The sequence below is a fragment of the Poecilia mexicana genome, unplaced genomic scaffold (assembly GCF_051168715.1).
Source record: "Poecilia mexicana isolate PSO_F unplaced genomic scaffold, ASM5116871v1 scaffold_6, whole genome shotgun sequence".
Taxonomy (NCBI): domain Eukaryota; kingdom Metazoa; phylum Chordata; class Actinopteri; order Cyprinodontiformes; family Poeciliidae; genus Poecilia; species Poecilia mexicana.
This window is the reverse complement of record NW_028263375.1, coordinates 20,154,040-20,177,958: the sequence shown is the minus strand read 5'-3', so window position 1 is coordinate 20,177,958 and position 23,919 is coordinate 20,154,040. Positions and strand designations below refer to the sequence as shown.

Below are 23,919 nucleotides of genomic sequence, written 5' to 3'. Positions count from 1 at the left end.
GCGTTAAGCTGTCAGTAAAATTAGCTCCTCATCTCTGAGCTAATCAAGAGCAAGATAAGCTAAGAGCAGCAAACTCCTTTCATTTACGAACTTCAAAAGGAGTTTGACCTTCAGCCATGTGACCTTACTGGTTTCACAGACTTTCTTAAAGCAGCCTCATCGACAGGCAGGGGATGTACAGAGTAAAGTTTATGTATGTGTACAGTGGAGGAGTTGAAGTATCTCTCTGTTTTGTTCACAAATGATGATGGGAGACAGACTGGTGATTCCTCTGCGGTACTGGTGAGGACTGCCATGGTGGAGAAAGAGCCGGGGGGTATCCGGGGGCAGCTTGGAGTCGAACTACTGATTCTCTGCATCAATAGGAGCCTCTTGAGTTGCCACAGGCATCTAATCAGGATGCCTCCTGGGTGTCTGCCTGTGGAGGCTTTCTAGGCATGTCCAACTTGACGGAGACTCCTGGGAAGACCAGAATACGCAGGTGGGACTTTATATGTGCATTTATGTCCCTTTTTGTCGTGGAACACTGTGGGATCGCCCAGAATGTGCTGAAGAGTGTGGTTGGGGAGAGGAATATCTGGGGTTTCCTCACAAAGCTAATGCACCTTGTGACTCAATCTTGATTAAGAAAGAGGACAATCGACAGAAAGATGAACAAAACCAATGGACTAAACAACCTGAGGTCTTGCTTTCTGAGCAATAAGAACAAGAAATGTCTTGTGGAAACATGTTTTATTTTCTAACACCATGCTCCAAAGGGTTGAATTCAATGTACGGAAAGGCAGCAAACCGAGTCAATCCACACATAGGCCGTTCACCTGGGACTCGCATTAGCTGATAAACCGCTCCATTGCAGGTGAAAAAGTCTGAATTCAAGCCCCGGAGGAGGAGTATTCAGGCTCAGCTGTCAGCTCTGTTTTTAACTGAGGGAAACCATCAGCAGAGGTTCAGGAAACTATGAGCACAAAGTGTGTGAAGGGAACAAAAAGGAACACCTCATAAAATCAGCAAAAAATTTGCTTCACGTGTTCAAACTCTTAGATATACAAGAACTCTTTTTGTCCATTTCCCACACGAGGAATGAGGTGTGAATTAACACCAATGAAATCCTGACCTAATCCTGATGTCATTTAAACAAAAAACGACTCCCAAAGGTTCAGTTACTCCGACAAGCCCGATACTAACCCAGAGTACTCTTTTCTTTTTCTGCCCAGCACATTGACAGTGTACTTTTATAAAGCCCAGGTCCCGATCAAAACCCTTGGTGTGCCATTTAAGAGTTAAGCTCAGAGGACCAGAAACGCAATAAAGAGACACGTCTGCAGAGGTGTACAATTGCAGCAGAATGATCTCTCCAGCTCTGATGGAGCTGCGCCTGTAATATGGGGTAAAAAGGACAGACGAGAGACTAAATCTTGGACGTCCGCAGGGAATTTCAACCCTTCGTCACAGGTTTCATAAAGTGTCTCTTTATTGTTGATGCAGAGGACAGTAAAAAAGGCAATATTTTTGACTTCCCTTAAGAGGATGGCAAGGTGAAAGTCTCGAAAGGAATAATCAATACCAGACACTTCTGCTTTCCTTTTTTTTTTTTTTTTGGCTTGTTCTGTGATGCTGCTTTTAAGGGTTTTTGCTTCATTAAAAGCAAAACCATCTTTCACAACTTATATTTGTATCTTTGTGCCTGTAAACCAGTTTTTTTTTTTTTTAGCTGTCTTTTGCAGCCTGAAAACTAATCAATGCTATATTATTTATGGTCTGAGTTTAACATTGCATATTTTGGGTTTGTTTGTTTCTCTCTTAGATAATTGCCTTGGGACAATAGTTCCTAAGAATCTAACACTGGTTCATTTAAAAGCAATAGAAATCAAAGCAGAAGTACCTGCATTTTAACAGCCTTATCAGAAAGCCGGTGGAGCAACAATGGTTTTAATTGCAGCGTGTGCAATACAAACACATAAGTAGTAAATACAATTCATTTGATGCAATGAATTACATCAGATGAATGTGATTCATTTGATGTATTGAACATGACGTGAATTATATATATAAAAAAAATCATATGTTTTCTCTCTTTTTTTAACATTTAGAAAGTATGGTTTTATTTTGCTACCCTGTCTTCAGAGCCATGTTTTTGTGGGTAGCTTTAACCTGTACTTCTTTGCAAAACAGCACGAGTTCAGCCAGACTGGATAAATTCTTGCCACAGGTTCTCCAGTAGAATTGGGCCTGGATAAAAGCATACAAAGATGCTTTAATCTAGGTTTGATCAGCTCTATCAGTATGTTTAGGATTGGGGCCTTGCTAGAAGCTCAGACTCTGCCCCTCATCAGTCTTTTTTGCATCCTCTAACAGGGTTTTCTAATAGGACTGTCCTGCATTCAGCTCCATCCTTTACGTCATAAAACGTTACGGTGCAACTTCAGTACACTTCAGTGAAGAAGAAAAAGAAATAAAGACAAGCGTTTTATTATTATCATTATTATTATTATTATTATTATTATTATTATTATTATTATTATTAGTTTTTTGTTGTTGTTGTTTTTTTTTTACTTTGGTCTAAAAATGTCTTTTAATCTTCTAAAATCCACCAGATTTTAAAATGTTATAAAACTGAAAAATGTGAAAATAACTTTGATTCTGAAGATTTAGTCGGATTTTCATTAAGTAAAACTGTATAAGCAGACACGGTTACTGCATGGTTAGATACGCTTTGCAACCATACTAGCATCTGAAAACAGACGATCTGAATGTTTGAACGTTGTAATAAGACTTTGCCACTCTTTCAAAATAGAGCTGTGTTGTTGTTTTTTAATTAAAAGTATGTGCTATAACGTGTAGGTCTGTCAGATAGTTTGCTAATAAAATACATTTAAGTTTGTGGTTGCAATGCAGTAATGTGGAAAGGTTTCAAAATCCATTTTGGTTTGAGGCAGTTGCACAAATACTGAAAAATTCAATCTCTTTCTTTCCCTTTATTTTGCTCTGTAACCTTTCTTTCAGTTTTGAAAAGAAAACCTGCATTTAATCAAGTTTGTGTCTCACCTCTCTATTTGTAAGGTAACCTTTGACGGCTCAACATTGGGGTTTTCCCACTCCATGTGAGGGCAGTGCATAAAGTAGCACAGTGTGTAGATGGCTTCGGGTGCCCAGTGAATCATGCAGCTCTTGTGGTGAAGCGGCGTCCCGTTGCTGTGATTCTTCATGTACAGCGGCTGAAGGTGGTGCATGGCTCTGGATACCAGGTCGCCTGTACAAAAAAAAAAAAAAAAGACAAAACACAGGTAAACAGGAGAGCAGTGAGAAAGGGATTTATGAGCACAATCATTAGATAAGACAGAAGAAAGTAGGCATTGAGAAACACGGCCTTTAAAAAGACATTATGAACAGAATTTGTTCATTTCACCTGACCTTCCAAGATCTCTCAGGGAAAATTGAGTTTCCACATTTCACAGTGTGGAGAAAGACAACATTCATCCTTTTCTTTTGTAATGTACAGAAGACATTTGGAAAAATATTACAGCCGCCATAGCACCACATAAGATGAAAACATTCAAAGATAAACAGGGGTTATTCTAAGCTGAATCTCCTGCATAATCTGCAAAGCTTATATTCAAATTTAAAAACTAACACTTGATGTTAAGAGCTCAGTTCAGCACAGTTTTGCTCCTACTAAATGCAAGATTGATTTGTCGTTCTGCAGCAAGCAAAGTTCATCAGAAGGAGAGGAACGAATTAAAGGATCCTTTCACACACAGGCCATTCCTTTCATGAAAACATGATGACTGTGGCACCTCAGTTATTCAGCCTTATTGAATATGTCCTGTATTATTACAGCGTGAACTCAAATCCCATTTCGCCGAATCCAGTCAGGTTTCCGTTGCTTCTCCTTCCTGTCCCGGACCCTCAGCCCAAGGAAATGTAATAACATTCAGAAGCACGGAAGGTAAATATATACATTAGAAAAACACGTACTGTGATGAATCACTCAGGACGCTCTGACACAAGGCACAGGTTCTGCGCCTATGCAAAGGAGCCTGGACAAAACAGTAATTTCAAAAGACAAAGCGGTTTGTTTAGCATTAAAATTGCACCCTTTATAGCGTGCCAAGACTCCATTTAGCCTCGACAATGTGTGAGGCAAGTGTGAAAAGGATGCCTGAATGAGGGAGGCGCATTCATGCAATGAAGTCAATCTCTGAGCCGTCCTTTGGGAAGACTGCTGCTGTGCTGATAGAGGAACGTGCTGGATATCATCCTGCGATGCAGTGAGCTGCAGACAGCGGAACAGAGACGGGCGCTTCCCATGCAAAAAGAAAAAAAAAGTAAGCTCCTTGCTTCATCTCCGTCTTAATTTTACAGCGAGTAACATAGCTCTGTGAGATCTGGTGACTCAGCTGCTTGTCATTCCTTATTTATGCCGGTCTGTGGAGTTTGTTATACAGGTAGAGGAGATGGGACGGTCAGGACGCTGTTAGGATTTTAGTTCGGTTTAAAAATAGATAAATAAATAAATAAATAAATACAATGCATTGCAACAATATTCATTCATCCACACTTTATCCAGTTTTTGTCTAATATTTTTTTGTCATGGGTCAGTACAAATAAGCACATACATGTGAAGTGAAAGTTAATCAAAAAAAAATAAAAAAATTATATATATATATATGTATATATATATATATATATATATATATATATATATATATATATATATATATATATATTTTTTTTTTTTTTTTTTTTTTTTTAAGATAGAAATATAAAGCGTGTCGGTGATTCGTATTGAACTCCATTTATTCTGTACTAGACGTAATCTGGCAAGATAAGGCTAAAGTTGAATGAAAGCTAACTGTAGCTAGCCACAATCCCCATCAATAGCTTTACTACCTTTTGATGTAATAAAGCAAGTTGCCTGGCTATGATGATTAACAAACTATTGGTTTAATAAAAGTAAATAAATACATTGGGCTTAACTGCTCAATGGAAAGGTTTAGATTAAAACATATTCCAGTTTTAGTAAGTTCCAGTCAAGGTCCAGACTTGAGCTGAGTGAATTTGTGGCAATTAATTAATTAATGTTCCTGGATGTATTCTGTCCAACTAATTTGCAAAAAGAATGCAAAACTTGCAAAAGTTGCAAACATAAGCTAAGCAACTGGCAGCTGTACTTGAATAATGAATGTTGAGTAATGACCGATGGGGGGGAGGAATAAAATACCAATGCAGAGCACGTTTTTCAGATTTTCTTTTTCAAATCAAATTTTGTTTGCCAATGGAAAATTGTTTGTGTCGGTCTACCACATAAAACACATAGAAGTTTGCCGTTTTAAAAAGAGAATATGGAAAGTTTAAAGGCGTGTGAATACTTTTGTTATAATTTGTACGTCTTTCAGATCAACAATATAAATCATCAATAGATGCGTGCACCTCAAAGCCTCTAAAATGTTATTAATTCACCATGAGGAGAAGAAGATCATGCAGCTGATGTCTTGATTCCAGTTGCCTTTTATTAGTGCCTTTTCAATAACAACAAAAGAAATTCTCTAAAAGTAACACTAGACATAATGGCTCCTTCAAGGTCAGAACTGCAAAGCTGCAGCCACACACACTCAATTAACAATGTCTTACTTTAGAGATTGATGGAAAAGTGTTTGACACAAAGAGTGAATGATCTTTGGATACCTACAAGTTTTCTTTAAAATGCAATGGAGCTAATAAGTTCCTTCCTCTGCAGTGAAATGAACAGATATTAACCAGGCTTTCTCTTTATGTGTTGATTAATGGTTGGTCCCTGCACTGTGCAGCTGCTGAAATGGTCACAGATTCTGTTTCAATTATTTGCCGCCATGCAGCCATGATTACGGCTAATGGGCGCCTGCGGTTGTCCCGCCTCAACAAGATGCAGAGCCATTCCTCCTGCTGCTTGTTTCTGCAAAAAAAAAAAAAAAAGTTGCTTTTTTTTTATTTAATTCTAACCTCAAAATAAACAGATTCTTTTGTGTGTGTTTACTGTTAAACATATCTGCTTTGTTTGTTTCCACTTCACATCAATTTAAAGATGTGCGGTAGGAGCAAGAATACAAACGTTCTTCCTGCCAGCAACGGGACTCGAATCGCAGCATCCAGTTTTCATCATTCTTCAGCCGGGGGTCTCTGGTGTTTTTCATGTCTTTTTTCTCACTTTTACCACAGCCTTCAAGTTTTTAACATGAATACAGTTGGGGATAGGATGCAGGGGGGTTGGGGGAGGGGGCAGTAATAGAGGCTTTACTTGTGAGAACAAAAATATCTGCAACGTTTACTCCAACGTTTGCTCCTCTGTTACCTGGAAAAAATCTCTTAAAAATAACAGCATCTTTGTTCAGTGTCACAAAGACACTGAAAATCAAAGTGCAATATCATAATTACAGGTCAAACTCATCTTGAAATAAAAAAAAAAGTTTAACATTTTGAACCAGAAATTGATTAAAATTTTCATCTTCCTATCGGCCTCTGATGTTTTTCTTTACCTGTGGTTTCAGCATATTACTGCTTCCGCGGTGAAATTATCTTTTAAAAGCCACTACTGAGAGAACTGATGGCCATTAGCAGCTCCTTGGGGAGAAGCTAATAAAAAAAAGTGTCCTTTTTTGTCCCTTTAGACCAGAGGGGGAAAAAAAAGAAGAAGAAAAGCGAAAACTGCTGGATTAGTCTACAGGAGGCAGAGGAATCAATTTTAGCAAATGGCAAAAAACAAGCTCTGAGTCAACATCCACTAAAAGATAACAATGTTAGGAATGTTAAGGAGCCTTATTAAGTGCTCAAAGGACACAGTGGCGATAGAGATAATGCATTAAACTTTTCAGGAAACTCTGATAAATACATGGTGTTAAAATTACATTGTTTTAAAATTACACATTTTACTGCCACTTTTATTTCCCAGTTGTGTCTGTAAGTAAAAATTACTGAAGAATAAGAAGTATTTTATTGTTATTCCAATAACTATCAGGAAATCTTTTTTTTTTTTTTTTTTTACCTTTTCTCTTGTCAACGGTGAATGAATTTGACCTGGATGTCCTCTAAACCACAAAGGGTCAAAAATATACATACAGGCTCGGAAGTATATTTACACTTTCTCACCTCTTTTGACAGAAATTGTGATTTACAATAGCTGGTTTCCTGCGTTGGGCCCCGGTTCATGTTACTCCTAAGCACTGCCCATTCATTTTAAACATGCCGATGTCCAAAAGCTGCATTTATCTGTTAGAAAAGCAGTTTGTATGGACATTGTCCTGTTAGAAAAACCAACTGCAGGTTGAAGATTGAAGAATTTGGAGATGCAAGTAGAAAACATTCAGAAGAAGCAGATTGCAAAACGCTATATGAAGTCTCCAAAAACTCCTAAAATTTCATCACAGGACCTAAAGCAGGTTTTGTTTTGTTTTATTAATTTTGGTGTGAAAATACATTGCACAACATTGGAAAAAGACTGAACTAGTGAACAGTGTGACTTATCTCACCACGATATAAATCCATCACAGTTTCTACTGTGTGTGAAACGGTGTCTGAGGAAAATATGAAGTCATCTACCTCGAAGTTTCTAATAAAAGCTCAAATAAAATGTCAAAAATTAAAGATGAAGCAGGAATGGATTTGGAAGTGAGGAGTGAAGGAAATATCCGCGAGACCAATGTCTGGAAGACGGCTACGCGTCTCACTTAAGTAATTTAGTCCAAAAGGGGTAGCAATTATTTGATGTCTGTTCTTTCATAACTAAAAAAAGATTACTTAAAAATATAATAAAATATCTGCTTTATTACCACTGAATAAATATGGTCCATTCAGAATCTCAACATGCAAAATAATAATAAAAAAAAACTTCAGTATCATCATATTTTATTGAACTTGTATGAACCTTGCGTATAGATTTTTACTAACGTGAAAATAAAAATATAACATATATAAAACATCCACCTTTGTTTATTCGGTTTGTGCAAATTAACTAATAATGTGCAACAATATCAGATGCAGTTTAGGTTGAGTGTCAATGACAAATTTGCACAATTTGCGTGGCTACCATTTTAAAATATGCTAATGTGGCATTTCAGCTGAAGTGAAAATGAGCAAAATACAAAGGCGGGAAAAAAAAAAAAAAAGCAAAAGGAAATTAAACTAAGCCTAAATGCCAGCGCAGAAGACTGTCGAAGATCAAGCTTAACCCCGTCTCCTCCGTTGGTATATTACATTCTTGTTATTATTCTTTTTCTCAATTATTCATTTTGTCTCCACTTGATCTGTGTGACAGCAAATTTGTCTAAGTGGTGGTGTCATCCATCAGCAGCTCCGTAGGCGCACTTTGCTTTTGCAGAGCCAAATCAACAGAACGGATCTCGGTTTGACCTCATCAATAAATAGGACTGGCAATTTACCCTGTTGCGGCTGCCTCTCCGTCCCGAGAAAAAAAACACACAGAGAGGAATTGGCTCCCTGTTTATTGTCATGATAAATGTTTACCCTGCATACACAGGGAATATTTTCCCAGTCGTTTATAGAGAGAGACCCCACAACCCGAATGCTTTTATCTTATTCATGAGGCGGTCTGTTCCTTCGAAGCTCGAGCGACGGATTTTTAACCTTCCCTGAAACAACACGCAGAGTTGCATGCTGGCTCTGAGAAAACGTCTCAAGAGTGCTCTGATTCAGAGATTACAGTTTATTATTTCAAACTGGAACATCTGTGCATTAAATTGTTTGCAGCACAGATTGCAACTCTGGGTTTATAGCAGTGTTATAAAGACTTTCCCTCACAGGAAGGAAGAAACTTTCCTCTTGTTCTGAGTGCTGTCAGCACAGTTTAGTAAATAATAATCTGTAACTTTAGATTTTTAAAATGATGTACAAACATTCTACTATAATCTAAGTGTAAGTCATAAAGCTTATGCTAATTGATTCATACTGCACAAACATTGCCAGAAAGGATTGTGATGCCAATTATTCTTTGAACAATGGGTACATTGTAAGGCGACAGATATTCAATTTATGTTTGGAGGACTTGTCGAATGTATAAGCCAAACTCATTCATTTTAATGAATGCCTGTGATTCATTATAATGGCTGCCGCTGCCAATGCAACTCACTCTAATTCCCATCCATTAAAACAGGCCGGGCTTAGGCCTCTATGATAGAAAACACTATTTAGCCTTTATTAGAAAAATAATTGTATGGTAGTTTGTCATCCCTTCCAAATAGGCATTTTAGTAGAAAACTGGCAGAGGGGACATAATTTATGATCCTCTAAATATAATATAATCTATTGTTTTCAAGGGAGCAAAAAACAATTTATTTTTTACTTTATTTGCTGCCAAACTGTTCCCTCCAGGTCAGGGTCACTTTTGGTCCGACTCAGAATTTTTAGATGTCATTAATGGCTTTTGGAAAGAATTGGAAGTAAGTAGAATAAACTGGAGTGTGCTGGTATCAGGTCCGTTTAAATTACTGTACATAGCAAACTCCTTGTGAAAGATGTGAAATTCATATAAAAACACACACACACACACACACACACCTACACACACACACACACACACACACACACAAATAATTTTCAACCTGCAGGAAAGAAGTTTACTTACTAAAGCTACAAAGTGGAGCAGTTTTTTTGTTCCCTTACACCAAGAAGGTCCTTTGAATCCTGACTGGGGCCTTTCTAAGTGAAATTTGCACGTTCTTCCTGTTCCTGCCTGCTTTGCTCTTACCTGCAGACCAATCTGTCCTGATGTGGAGGTTTAGCCTGGATAAAAATCAAGAACATTCGCCGTTACCTGAGAGCTTCACAACCCTTCCTTACAAGACAGGCTTAGGACTTGGCAGCTTTGCCAAGACTCAGGTTGCAGCTGGTTGTTTTAGTCCATCACAAAGTTAACGATGACTCCACACAGATGGTGCCGTGACCATTAAAGAAAGGGCTGTCTTGCATTCAGTTTGCTTCGGAAATCATTGGGAAATCAGACTCAGAGTGGTTGGAAAACCAGTGGACTTTAAACGCTGTTTCTGCTTCTTTCTCTAGATTATTCTATTTGCAGCATCATTTCCAAATTTTCATTCTGATGTCAGGGAAGGTTTGTGTAATTTACTCCACTTGGAAATTGTTAGGCTAAAAAAAAAAAAAAAAAAAAAAAAAAAAAAGTGTGATTGCAACTACTTTCTCTAAAGTCAGAGTTTTTATGCCATACCCAGTCATCCTCTACCTATATCTCACAAACAAATCCACAAATAAATCTCAAACTTACTGAGTTCAGAGATGCTGCCCACCCTCGTGGCCAGTAAGCATTGTTCAATGGAGCGCAGCTCGGATTGACTGAAGGAGTTTCCCTCCCCGCACTTCGCCGCTCTCTGCTGTTGCTGCTCCTTGTGAAGAGTCAGGCCCTCGGGAAGGCTGAGCACACCTGAGGGCACAAAAGGAATAGACCGAGTGTTACATCAGTGCAGTTCGAGCCGTCAGGAAAAATTTAAATATCGCCCCAGGAATCTGCTGCAGTGATTCGCAAGTGTGCTCATGGTTTTCTAACTCTGACCCCTTAAATCTGATAAGTGCGGTGTGATTTTGTGCTCTGCGCCCCTTGAGGCAATCATTTCTGAGGCCACATTTCACTCCAAACTACATCAAATCTCCTCAGGATTGTCCTGGATTTAGCTCCACCCACCTTCCCATAAAATCTGAACATCCCTGTCACAGCTGCAGAAAAGCATCCCAACAGAATGATGCCATCACTACCGTGTTAGACCATAAGGGCGATGTTTTCAGGGTGTGTTGCAGTCTAAATCTTCTGCCGCACACAACATTTTGCACATGGGGTTAAAACGTTTCATTTCAGTCCCGTCCGAGCAGAACGACTTCGTTCGCGTCTTTGCTGTGCCACTTGCATGACTGTCTTGCTGAGCTCTTTTTTAGTGTTTGTATCGTTTCCTCTCATGAAACAGCAAAACCAATCTCTCTTTGTTTATCCTCGTAATCAGTGAGAGAAAAGCAGCTTCGGTTTCACTGTCTCCACTTTCATAATGTGCTATTAAAATAATGGGCATGCTGCCTGTGGCAAACATAGCCTTCTTTATTCAGTTTGATTCGGTTTGTGAGAAAGGACAGACGCTTATAAAACAGTTTCTCAAAAAAGAAAAAAGAAAAGTTGAGACTCGCAGCCTAAAATCTAACTAAAAACCTCAGGCAATGATCTCCAAATGAAACGGGAACAGATATTCAGTGGAAATTATCTCCTGGAGTCACAGTGCCGTTTATCAACCCGGCTCTCGGTAAACACAGTTTGTCACCAATCGTGTAAAGACTCACACTGTTAAAACAAAAGATTTATTTTTATATATTGGGTTATGTGCAGATTTAAGAGTAGGGACAATAACTGTGTTTGGGGCTGGAATCATTTTGTCTTTGAAGTTTTATTGTAATTTTAATCAATGAGAGAGTGAAGCAAGACAATAAAACAAGTGACATTTGTGTTAAAGTTGTGTTGAAACTAGGAAAAACTGGAGCCTACCCAGCTGCTTCTGGAAGCAATATTGTTTTTTTTTGTTGTTGAACTTATTTTAAATGTAATCTGAATACAAGAACGATTTGAGCTTGTTTAGCAACTACAGAACTTCAGCAACTTGCAGTCATTGACTTAAACGTAAACTCCTACATACATCAATGCTTTGCTTTAAATGCATATAGGAGACCAATACGAGTTCAACGGGACAATGAAACCAACAAATTACATTTTCAGTGAGTCGAGGTTCAAAGACATTTTATATGGACAAATGCTCACAAACAACACAGGGGAAGAAAAGTGGGGCAAAGTTTATCTCTGGAAAAATCAAGCATTTTAAAATCAATTCTTGTCTCAGTCTGCATAAATTCCTTAAAAAAATCTTGGTTAAATCTCCTGCAGTGAAATAAAAATCTTCAGATATATTCCTTTCACCCTCGAGCTCTTGACTGTCAACCTCCTTAACCTTGGTTGGTGGGAATAAGAGGCCCGGGTGACAGTGAAGTGGTGATTGCTATCAGGATGGACTAAGGCAAGGTGACTCACTGACTCTCTGCCTCCTAATGCGAGGCTCAGTCTGCCCTCAGGGAGGAGCTGATGGTGCTCCCCCTTTCTGCCTCTGTGAGTATCCACCAACCTGGACATCTTCCAAGAAATGCATTGTCCTCTGGCTTTTCCAATACAGTGTAATGGCACAGAGCTCTCAGTTGGTTTTACGGCCATAGTGGCGCAGTGACAGGTATTAATTTACCTTTTCGTAATGTGCGTATGGTGAGGATTAAACACCTGATTCTCTTTAAGTGAACCTGGCCTGTTTGCCATATGGCAGATACAGTATTCAGTGGCACTGAAGGAGAAACACGGGATGATCCCTTCAGGCAAGAGACTGTCGCTGGAGAAGAAGTAATGAGTACACAGGAGTTTCCATTAAGATGTCACTGAATGTCTTATTCTTTGATGGACAGCTGCATATAAAACATGCACTGTCTGTTCAAATTACCAAGTTATTTTCTTTATAAAATATGTAATTGAGGGTTAATGACCATAGAAATTGGTGTAATTATTATTTTTGGGCTTCATTTAGCATTTTAATATATATTTTTAAAAAGTTGGCATGATTAAACTACAAACAAAATGAATATATAAAAAAAGAATTGGGTGTAACATTTACACACAAATATGCTGACACATCCATTTCCACATGCGGATAAAATCGGTGGTACGCCTCTGTTAATGGCTCAAGAGCCCACAGTACTCACTGAAATAACTCGATACTGACAAAAATAATAAGACATAAAAAAATGACTGAAAATTAACTGATGAAAATAAGAAAAAAAGCTCCAGTTTTGTCTGGTCTGTCCAAAGGACATTTAATTCTCTCAGAAGACCTGTGGCTTGTCCATGTGCATTGTGGCAAATTACAGTCCAGATTTTCTGGGTTCTTTGGTTGCCATCAGCATCGTCTTTCTCCTCAGTTTGTCGTCAATTTTCCTCCTGAAGCCACAATAAAGTAGAATACATTTCCTGATGAATCATATTTGTCAGATTAAAAGCATTTTCGGAAAATAACAACTTTTAAGCAAGCAGGTATTAAACATACAATTTTTTTTATGAAGACCATATTTCTGTTTTTAAATATAGTTTTTGTATTGGTGTATTGGCAGAAAAGTCTCCTGATTAACAAAAATTAACGTGTTAAAACCCATGTAATTAATACATATAAAGTGTTTAACTTGGTGTTGGAAATTGACTGAAATAAATTGACTCCATCATAGTCTAATGTATTGCATGGGTCTGTTTATGTGGATGTCCTTTAGAAGGTTGCAGGAAAAACACGTCCTCTCTGCAGCCATCAGCAAGCATCGGAAATTATTCTGGCAGGATATTTAAGCATCTTTCTTGGCAGAAACGGTTAATTTAAACTGGCTGGTTTCCAGGCACAAACTCAGCTTTTAAACAGAAGCCATAAATTTTCAAAAGAGTTGAGGAGGTTATTGAAGAAGCTGAATACTGTCCTCCTTTATCATTCTCAAGCTTGTAGCGCTTTTATTTTATTTTTTTGGAGGGAGCTATCTGCCTGTCTTAGCAACCAAATGAGCCTGATTTTCAACATTTTGGCTCACATGATGGAGCCTATTCAGCAAAAAAAAAAAGAAGCTTTTATTATGCAATTTACCAGAAGGATCGAGAGCTGAAAAAAAAAATATTGATCTGGTTGATGTCAGATTAAACAAATAACTAAAAGATAGATTGAGATCTATAATGAGTTGTGCAGAGATAGCTGCAGAGAGTAACATGTACACCACACACACACATTTTATAAATATATTTTTAACCACCTGGATTTACCTAAGTAAATAGGTGCATATCACTTTAAAGCACAGTGGACCTTAATTTTTTTTTTTATTTTTTATAATTGCATGGGTTTAATAGGTTTTTTTCAGATAAATATGACAAAATATTAGTTTCTTGATTTTATTTTTGTCCTTTGTTATCTGTCACCTTCAGTTCTCAAACAGTGTAAGTGATTTATGTGAAGCAGCAAGAGAAAATGATTGATTGCATTGAAGCTTATGAGGCAGTAGCTGCTTCTCAGTTAATTTAATGCACCATCAAACTGTTTTATGATACAGTAAAAGCAGCTAATTAAGACTAGCGAGCTGCTGGTGGAGGCCGAACGTGGAAACAAATAATCATTATGTCAAAAGCTGATAACTTCAAGCTGGAGGTGAGAAATTGGATCTGAATGGTAAATGAATTGTTCATCACTGACCACTTTATCAGCAACTTTCCCAGCATATTATGAACAGACTGAGGCTGGCAATAAGCAAGCGTGGGCAAGGCATCCACAGGACGGGCCAATACTAGGTTTGGAGTGCATCCATATTTAATCCTTAATGCCAAATGCACTGAATGGTACAGAGCGAACGATGAAACGATTGCCTACATATCAGAGTGAAATATTAAATAAGAAATAATAATCCTGCATAGATTGACATCATTTTCACATTTATTCTTCATATTTTTCAATTTATGGATGCATTTAGTAACAATACTTTTTTTTTTTTAAATCCACCTTTCAAAGTTGAGGCACTTTGGATTTTCACCAGCTTGATTTTTCACATATGATAATTTTTTGTTTGTTTGTTTGGCTGCACTCAAAGTTGGACATGTTGTCATTTAAATGTTTCTAATCTTTTCAGTATTTTTTTTTTCCTTTGGACACTAGCGCAGAAAATATCTATTTTCATGCATCTTTGCGCTAAATTTCAATTTGCATCGACTTACAAAAGAAATGTTCTGTGAGAGCAATCAGTAACTGCATCAAAGTGTGGAGCACGCAGCTCTTCCCCGCTATGCTGGCCACATTCTCACAGCTACCTTGTAGGAAAAATAACATTAAGTCGTCCTAAATGCAGCTTTCTCTTATTTCTTCTGACTCCGTCTGTCAAAGAACAGATGACTGCAGTTTAGACGACTTGTCGAAGGGTTGGCGGAACCAGGAGAGTAGAAACCGTGACCTCAGTGTGGCTCCTACCCTGTATTTAAATCTATTTTAGTTGGACACACAGCGAAGTGAACTTCCCCAAAACATGGCTGAACTCTGCAGACGCTCTGGCTTTTGGCTTCATGCAGAGATTAGATGCATGGGCAGGAATTTTGATTTGGCAAACTATGATTAGACTGCATGAGCAGGTGCACCAGAGCGTATCTTTGGGTATATTTGGGAACCGACTTGAGCGCCACATGTGAATCAGTCTGGAAATAGAGATAAAATAAAATAGGATGAAAGTTACAGGATCTTAAAAAAAGAACACTTTAAGCAAAATGGTGGGAAGCATGTGAGTTGAGCATGCGTTTGATGCCGAAAGAGTTAATCATGTTATTGCTGCTCATGGAGCGTAGTAGTGCAACCCACTCCAGGCTCCAGTGCTGTTGTGCCAGGCCAGATGGCTACCATATGCACACCAAGCAAGTGATCATAGAGGGAAACATAGCACTCTGGAAAACAGGAAGCATCGCCTCGACACGATTTAATGAGTTAGAACGCCTTCTATCCACCTTAAAGTTACATACAACTGTATGCTAAAGCGCTGGACAAAAACGTTTGAGGAGAAGAAATCCTATGTTTCTTCAAAACATAGGATGAAGCTTAAAGGAAAGCTGGAATAACCCCTACGCACTGTAAATCTAAAGAGATACGACTTGAGTTTGGGTTCCTGAGGTGACCACAGTTTGGTCTGAAGTAGCCGCAAGCTTTTAATGGTTTAGTCTTGTTTTAGCCATAAGGATTCAAAGGACTCCACGAACATGAGCCCTGTGAGAAAATATGTGCACACTTGCATATGTTTGCTCAAATTAAGGAACAGGCAGATGAAGAAGGCATGCCAACACCAGATAAGCACAACCAAATATAGACACAGACACACATAGCGTGTCTTTCTGTTTTCACACTGACTACCATTCATTTTCATTCATTTTATAGCCTAACCTCGAGATTTACACTAAACCTAATCATTACTGCTGCATGCCTAACCCCAAACCTAACACCTTAGTCCTAAACTCTAACTCAAAATCAGCACCTCTTCTTCTTCTGATGACTGAGCTTTGGGTCCCTAAAAGAGGACATACTGCTCCTTTGTATGTTGGAAAACTGGTCCTTACAACGTAGCATAAACAAGGCCACACACAGACAGACACAGCTCCACACAGTCAAAATCTGCAAACAAGTTAATAACAAGTCATGCTGCTTACAACACAAAAGCGAGTGTACAGAGAAGCAGATACGTTGTGATTACTGCTTGTTAAAAAGTCTTAATTGCAGCCACTTCATGTCTGCTTCAAGTGAGATGTTTGGTGCAGCTCAATCCGAACTGAATATTTCCTCTCTTGCTCTGGAGAAGTTCCTAACAAGCAGGCCTGAAATAGCCTGCAAAATTTCATCATGTCACGAATCGACAGAAATACAAAGACCTCCTGAAAAGTCCTTAAACAATACTGGGGAATCTGCCTAAAGGACGCAGAGAAAGTGCATCAAACCTTTTTTTTTTTAATGATTTTTAAAAATCCTCCTGGATTTAAAAGGTTCAATGCTTATAAAGATCACAAAGAGGAGGTGTAGACAAACTTAGACAAAATAAATAAATACAAAAATGTAATCAGGGACAGAAAACTAATTCACTGGGCACCAAATCAGAGTTTCATTTAGGACCAGTGGAGACCTGGACACTGCTGGGCTGATTAGTGAAGTGGCTGCAGGTGAGCAGAGGGGCGGTAAATGTCTGCAGCTGGCAGGAAGTAGGTCGAGTGAGCAGCCATCTTGAAACAGTATGAGAGGTGATCAAGGGAAGTCTGAGCTCATCAGACTGAATCAAATCAACCAAATCAAATTCATCTGTAAATTGGATTTTCCGGACATACTGTTTGTGACTGATCAGAATAGATCTGAGCATCCAGACATCACAAACCCATCTGCAGACCGCTGCATCAGCGAAGAGAGCAGTAACTTCATATTGGAGATGTTTTTTTCTTTTTTTTTATTCTTCTTCGCCTGCATCCGTCCACACACTTTTATTTCCCATTTTGTGCTCCACGAATGAACTCTATTGCATTATTTTTGTTGCATGCTGCACAGTTAAGTTTGCATAAGAGGCACTTTAAATTCAGTATGGCAGAATGAATGTGATGTGCAGCCATCGCTGCTGGAAATGCTCCAACGTGCATTTGAAATAAATAAAGCAATAAAACGATGCGGAGACACACTTGAATGACTTCTGTAAAAGAATTGGGTAATAACTAAGAAAAAATACACACGGAATATTTCTAATAATTGCAGAATGAAACATAGTTAAAACATGGCTTTAAGAGCACAGATAAAACTATTCATTATTAAGAAATAAACTGATTTACAAATGTAAAATGTTGCTCATGTAAAATCTTTTGGAACAAATTAACTTCTGATCCTGTTGGAAGCTGAAGAAAAAGTTGGGATACTTTATCTGTTGCACTTGTAAGCTGATAAACTTTTTTTTTTCAGTTATTACCACAGATATTAAAACATTATTGGATTTTCGACTTCTTATTGGTGGAAGAACCCGCATGTAACTACAGGGACCATTCCAGTTAATTTTCCAAACTTAGAAGCTCCAGTTTAGAGCGATATTTAGAACACGTCATAAAAACAGCACTCAGCAGATTGTTTTTGTGATTAATGAGAAAATGGTTCACCGAGTCCGCAGGGCTTTTCATTTATAAAGCCCTGATTTCCGATGAAAAATAACAAAAAACGATTTCTGTCTGTTCAACACTCAGTCGTGTTTGAGCAGTGATGTAGTGCCATGATAAAGGATGCAAAAGAGGCGTCTGAACAAACAACGGTTATGACACTTATAAAAAAAAATTGTAATCTCAAATGTTCTCATCAGTTCATCCCTAATAGTTACTCTTCCATAGCTAGTCAACCTAGACAATAACTACACAAAAAATCTGAAATTATTTTATAAAAAATAGAGAGTGCCGCTCTCTGAAAGAAACAAAAAAAAGTGCATGATGCAGTGTTTAGTTGTTAAATTCCTCTTTGGTCAATTTAATTAGATGAACTCTCAGTTTGACAGACTTTTTTTCTTTGGTACCTTTGTCACAGATATGCCACCTGTGTGCACGGTGCACTCTGCCACTCAGGTGTTTCAGCTGAGATGGTTGCAAAAATGTATTTTCTGCTTCATCCATAAAGCATCTTGTAAACATAAGTAGCTGTGCAGCTTGCGCTGTTTGTTCAGTCTTTGGACGGATAAAAAAGCCATCCACTTAGCAGCCACTCATGATGGTGAGGACATCACATGAATAAAAAACTGTCGTATTTCATGCATTACACCAGTCAGTTTAAGAATATGTTGAAAACTTTGACATTTTCATCAATGAAAGCTCCCTGGATGGAATGCGAAAAGTGGACATGTCCAGGGAAACGTGGACGTTTGGTCACCAAAGGTCTGGTTCTCTGGATCAGAGATTTTCTATCCCGTCATCCACACACGGTCTGCAGCGGTGGAAACATTTCTGATTTGCGCGCAGTGAGCGCCAGATGCCCCCACAGGCTGCGTTCTCTCTCCTGTGTTATTCTCTCTTTTTACAAACAAATTTGTGATTAATGACCAAAGCTGAATTTTAATTAAATATGCTAATGAAATGGCTCTGGTTGGATTAGTAAAGAAACATGATCCCACAAGCGAAGCTGTTTATTTGTTTTATATGAAGGCCCTGGTGACGCGGCACTGTCAGAGCAGGCTGGATATGACTGTAGCCAAGACAAAAGGACTAAACAAGACTTTAAAGTGGAGCAATCTTTACTCGATGGCTCACCTGTTAAAACTTTTGTGAATTTTAAATATCTGTTCTGTCAGCTCAGCTTTTTATTTTAAGAAATGCTCTCAGAAACTCTGCCTTTCAGGAAAACTCAGTGTTCTTGGGATCAGCAAACTGTAGCGCTTGTGTACAAAGTGTTTTGTTTTTTTTTTTTTGTTTTTTTTTTTTACTTTTCATCTCCTTGCCTGAGTTGTAAACTAAAAACAAATTTCTGAGAATTGTGTGAATGGCCAAATCACACAAAGCTCTATCACAATTTTTTGCTGAAAGAATAAGGAAGACATCAAAGAATATTTAAGCAGATTGTTGCCATTCTCTTTTTTGCCAATTTGGGTCTATAGGGTCGCTGCGGCACAATTTTAGATTTTTACTACACATTAATATCAGTAATTCCTCATATTTAGCTTTTATATTGGTTTGTCTAGGACCTAACGGGTTGACTTAATGTTCTGTTTCTCTTTCACACTGACCTCAAAATGTTTCAGAATATTCTGTGTCATGAAAGATGACATATCAAACACTGAAAAGTGAAGAAACTAAATGGATCTAAAATCTAAGAGAGGTCAGCCCGGTTGCGATGTCGAAATCAGGACGAGAGCTAAAAAAGGAAGCAACTGTGAGTAAGTCAAAAGAAAACAGAGACGCAACACTAAACAAGCCAACGACACACACACACACACTCACACAAAGACGGACATCTTGTGACGGGTGACCGATGCACAACAAGGCCACAACTGAAGTTACACAATCTTGTCCAATCAGAGGGAAACCAGCCTCCCTGCAGGCTGTGAGCTATTCCACCCCAAGGTGGTGGCTCTTTCTATTATTTCCCTCTTTTCATCTCATTTCTTCTGTCAAGGGTAATAAGTCTGCGTGTAATATCCGTGAGTTGCACACTTCCCGCAGGATGCTTTCAAGAGTACGCCGGCAATCATCAGCAGCAGAGAAAAAAAAAAAAAATCTGAAGCCACTGAGCCGTAATCTCTCTGCTCATCCAGCGATGCGTCTCAGGGAGCTCTTGGTGGTGTCTGAGGGAATAAACTCTACAGTATTTACCTTTTTGGAGCTACCTCCAATAGCCTGGGACAGATAATAACAATAATAATAAAAAGTGTCTTTTTGAGGGCTGTTGCATTGGAGCAAATCATAGATGTAGTTGCAGCGAATTACCCTGAAAAACACATTAAGGTTCCGAACCTCAGACAGACGCAGACTTACTGGTGAATGCAACAGTGCTCTCAAGTAATTGTTCATTTCGTACTTGAGGCGCTGGGGTAATTAAAGGATATGACTAATTTTTATAAAATGAGACTTTCTGCTGAGAGGCATTTTCCTGAGGGTCATTTTAAAAGGGATGGAATCGTTTTGAGTTGCAAGACAAAGCTTTCAGTAAAACACGCTCCTGGACATCAGAATTTCACAAACGTTGAAATAAAGAGCAAAGGAGATACGACGACCGGAGAGTCCTCAAGGCCAGATGCGTACAGTCACTGCCTGTGCAAGATGTGCATGACTAAATGCCTGCATCCCCGTGTGTTTTCATCTCTGAGTCTGTGTGAGGGGGGGGTGTCTCTTTAGTGTGCGTCAGGTGAAGCCACTGCTCTAGATCTCTCGTAATCACATTTAATGACAGGCTTGCAAAAGTTAGCTTTCAAAGAAGATTTCTGTGATATTTTACGAATGCCACCTCGAATCTTTTGCCTTTGGATAGACAACACACCAGGTGCCCCCCCCCCCACCATCCCATGTTACCCGTTATGTTTTCTCTTCTTTTGATATGTTTTGAGAAAATGGCTGCTTTCATGGAAGCAGCAGATGGAAGATGTGACAAAAATGCATTGCAGCGCAGAGTGGATGATTCAATGTATTCTGGGCAGAGACGGATGTAAGGAGCAGTGACGCATGATGACACCAGGCTTTGTAATCCATCAGTAAAGCCTTCCCAGGGGAGGTTTGAACTGTACTTTTTAAAGAATAAATATTGTAATGTTTCTTTTTTTTTTTTTCCACAGTGTTAAGTGTTTTAGAGAAGGACCAGAGTGAAGCAACAGCTGCGAGTCTCGTCAAAACCAAAGATCGTTTTTCTACTTTGCTGAGAGCAAATGATGCTGAGACATTTCACATATTAAAATATCTACTGGAGCAAACTGTTGCTGCAAGTATGCAAAATGAAATGTGAATTTTTGGGTGGAATGAAACATGGACAGACTCAAAAATGCGGCCTCTCCCTCAAGGGTTCCTCATGGGGCCCGTTTCAGAAAGCGGGGTGAGAGAGGACTTAGAGTAAACCCAGGGGTAAACATGTGTGTCCCATAGGTTTCCGGTCTCCGAAAGTCAAGTAGCTGTTACTCTGAGTAAAGTTGCTACTGCAACTTACTCTGTGAACCAACCCTGCTGGGCAGCCGAGTCTATCCTACCATTTAGCTGAGGGCTGGAGCAAGGAGAAAGTCAGAGAAACCTGAACATGTTGGAAAGTACATGATATTCTGCAGAAATCTCCACCAGAAGACGGTGATCAGCCTACGATTGGATGTGTGATCATTTTAGAATTAATATATCTTTCAATAAAAAATCTCACACATTTAAACCAACTAAGCCAATTCCTGTAGTAATGATTGTAACACATTACTACAATCTCTGCATCGACTGTAAAGATGTAATGAAGTCAGAGTTTCCTCATTAGCAAGTGATGGATTTCTCTGCCTGGGGTTCAAGCACTGGCAGGTGTAGTGTCATTGTATTTCTCCTTTATCTTATTATCAAGCGGAAATAGATTAGTTTAGACAAAATTTTATTTCATAGCGTTTTAGGCAGGAGTCTCCCCTCTGTCCCACAGTTGATAATTGTGGCTTGGATGTTTATAAGTGTGCAGAACTTTTTTTTTTTTTTGTTAAAAGCCTTGAAGACTTGACAATCCTTTATAATAGTGTATGAATGAGAAACAAGACCATAAAGAAGAGGAGGAAATTATTTACCTTAACAGAGGTGTGATCCTTTTATCAGAATAACAGTTTTAAACATCTTATTTTCACTGACATTTGCAAGGTACACTAAGCAAAGAATCATATTATTGTTATGATGACAAAATTGAAATAGCTCAGCTGTGGTGAGAATTCAAAACAAAGAGCATAAAACAATCCAGAAGCAGGAATATTTAGTTGATCCCCAATGATTAGTGTGAAACAATCCTCCAAGACTAAACACGTTTGTTTATTTTGCTTCCCTTGCTGCAGTTCTCTTTCCAAACCACAGGCGTCACTGCTAAGAAAATATTGCGACACAGGAGATCAGTCCTACATCAGTTACTTCCTTCACAACCATAACATTCATCTTTCATCCGAAGAGATCGAACACACAACACTTTGCAAAAGCACCGTAAAGTTTGAAAACATGCTCTGCGGCTTGAAGTTTTCCACGAGGGACTGTTGTCCTTTACAAAGTGGCTCAAGGACAATGAATTCAGTGTTTGCAAACATCTCAGGAAAGAAAAACCAAAATTCCAGCAAAACTATAGTGAGAGATTTATGGAAGGTTACCCAAAATGTTTGACCTAAGTCAGAGAGAGAGTGTAGTGTAGTTATACTTCTGCATTTGAAAGAAGTAAAAAAAATGAATCTTACTTTTCTCACATTTAGCAAAGAATTACTATAGAAATGCTAGGTATTTTTATTTTACTTCACCCTCAATTACATAGGTAAATCTCACTGAGACACAAGGTCTTGATTGATATTTAACAGAAAATGTTTAGTGTGATTTAATTTCAGACAGGTTTGGTCCGGCCACAGTTTGAGCACGTTGCATCTTCACTTGGTCAACTCTTTCAACTAACGGCCTCCCTAGTGGTCAGCCATGCAGCTTCTTTTCCTGTTATCTTCAGTAAATGTCCAAGGATTATATTAATCTCTATTGAAAACAAGAAAACCAAAATATCGTCAAAAATAAGTGCATTGCTCCAGGAGCAAAGAGGGCCACAGCCTGTGAGTTTATTTCTCTTCTAAAATGAAACCAGATTCAGTCTTTATTTGTATTTGTCCAAATTTTATATCTTGGGGGGGAAAAAAAACAAAACAAAAAAAAAAAAAACAGAAATGCTGACCTTACTTTCTCCAGCCTTTAAAGTTGAAATGTTCCCTGCTATTCATCTGTCATCTGTTCATTTACGTAATTAACTTCAATAATAAACATTGTTACGCTATTATAATATTACGCTAATGAAACTTGCACAAGATAAGGATCAATCCAGTATCAACATCAAACTCCAAGCTAAAAAACTGAATTCATTTTCCCTTTGCCCCTCCTGTCCTGCCGCCATGCAGAAGTAATCTGATAACTGCTGCCATCCCAGCAGACAGGCAAGACTCCTGCCACGCTGTGCGTCACTGCAGCATCAAACGCAAACATGCCTTCTCGTCTCAGCTCTAAATGTGAGTTTATTGCACACATAGCATGCAGATGACTCTAAATTCAATGGAAACTGCAAGATAAAGCTTGTTGCACTATAAAAGCGCCTGTGTGATGATGTAATTATGTGCTCCTGTTTATATTCGAGTGAGGGTGGTTTTCCCCAGCCTGTGCATAGTGTGTGTAAGACATTAAACGTCATGACAAGTGACTCAGAGTCCCTGTAGTCACAAAGCACTCTTCTACCTAATGATTTTATTATTACCTTCAAAAAAAGAAATTTTGGGAACTTATCTGTCTCTCTTACTAAAAAAGTTGACACGTAACTCTTCCCGGAGTTGCTTCATTGTGTCAGGACACCACCAATTTTTCAGACACAGAACTCCAAACTGCCCCGTGATTGTTTAACATACCTCACGCAATCAATCACTCTGACTTTGCAAAGTGGCCTCACACAGCAGAGGCATCGACTGGAAGCGGGCCATGACTGGCAGAGAATGATGAGGCCCGGTGCTGCGAGCAGCTCCCTGTTGCTGCTCGGCCGTCGGTGCCTCGGTCCTCCCAGCGGTGTCTCACACTGCTCTGGGCTTCGGTTAGCAGACACCCCTTGTCATTTTCCTAATGAGGGAACACTCATA

At 38.7% G+C, this 23,919-nt stretch overlaps 1 protein-coding gene across 1 annotated transcript in view; it reads right to left on the bottom strand.

Annotated features, from left to right (window-relative positions):
- Window positions 1-23,919, bottom strand: part of abtb3b (ankyrin repeat and BTB domain containing 3b) — an 83,152-nt gene that overhangs the window by 14,310 nt on the left and 44,923 nt on the right. The window contains exons 2-3 of the mRNA XM_015000905.2: window positions 10,271-10,426; window positions 3,046-3,250 (exon numbers count right to left, since the gene is read on the bottom strand). Coding sequence (XP_014856391.2) covers window positions 3,046-3,250; window positions 10,271-10,426 — 361 coding nt within the window. The remainder of the gene's footprint in view (window positions 1-3,045; window positions 3,251-10,270; window positions 10,427-23,919) is intronic.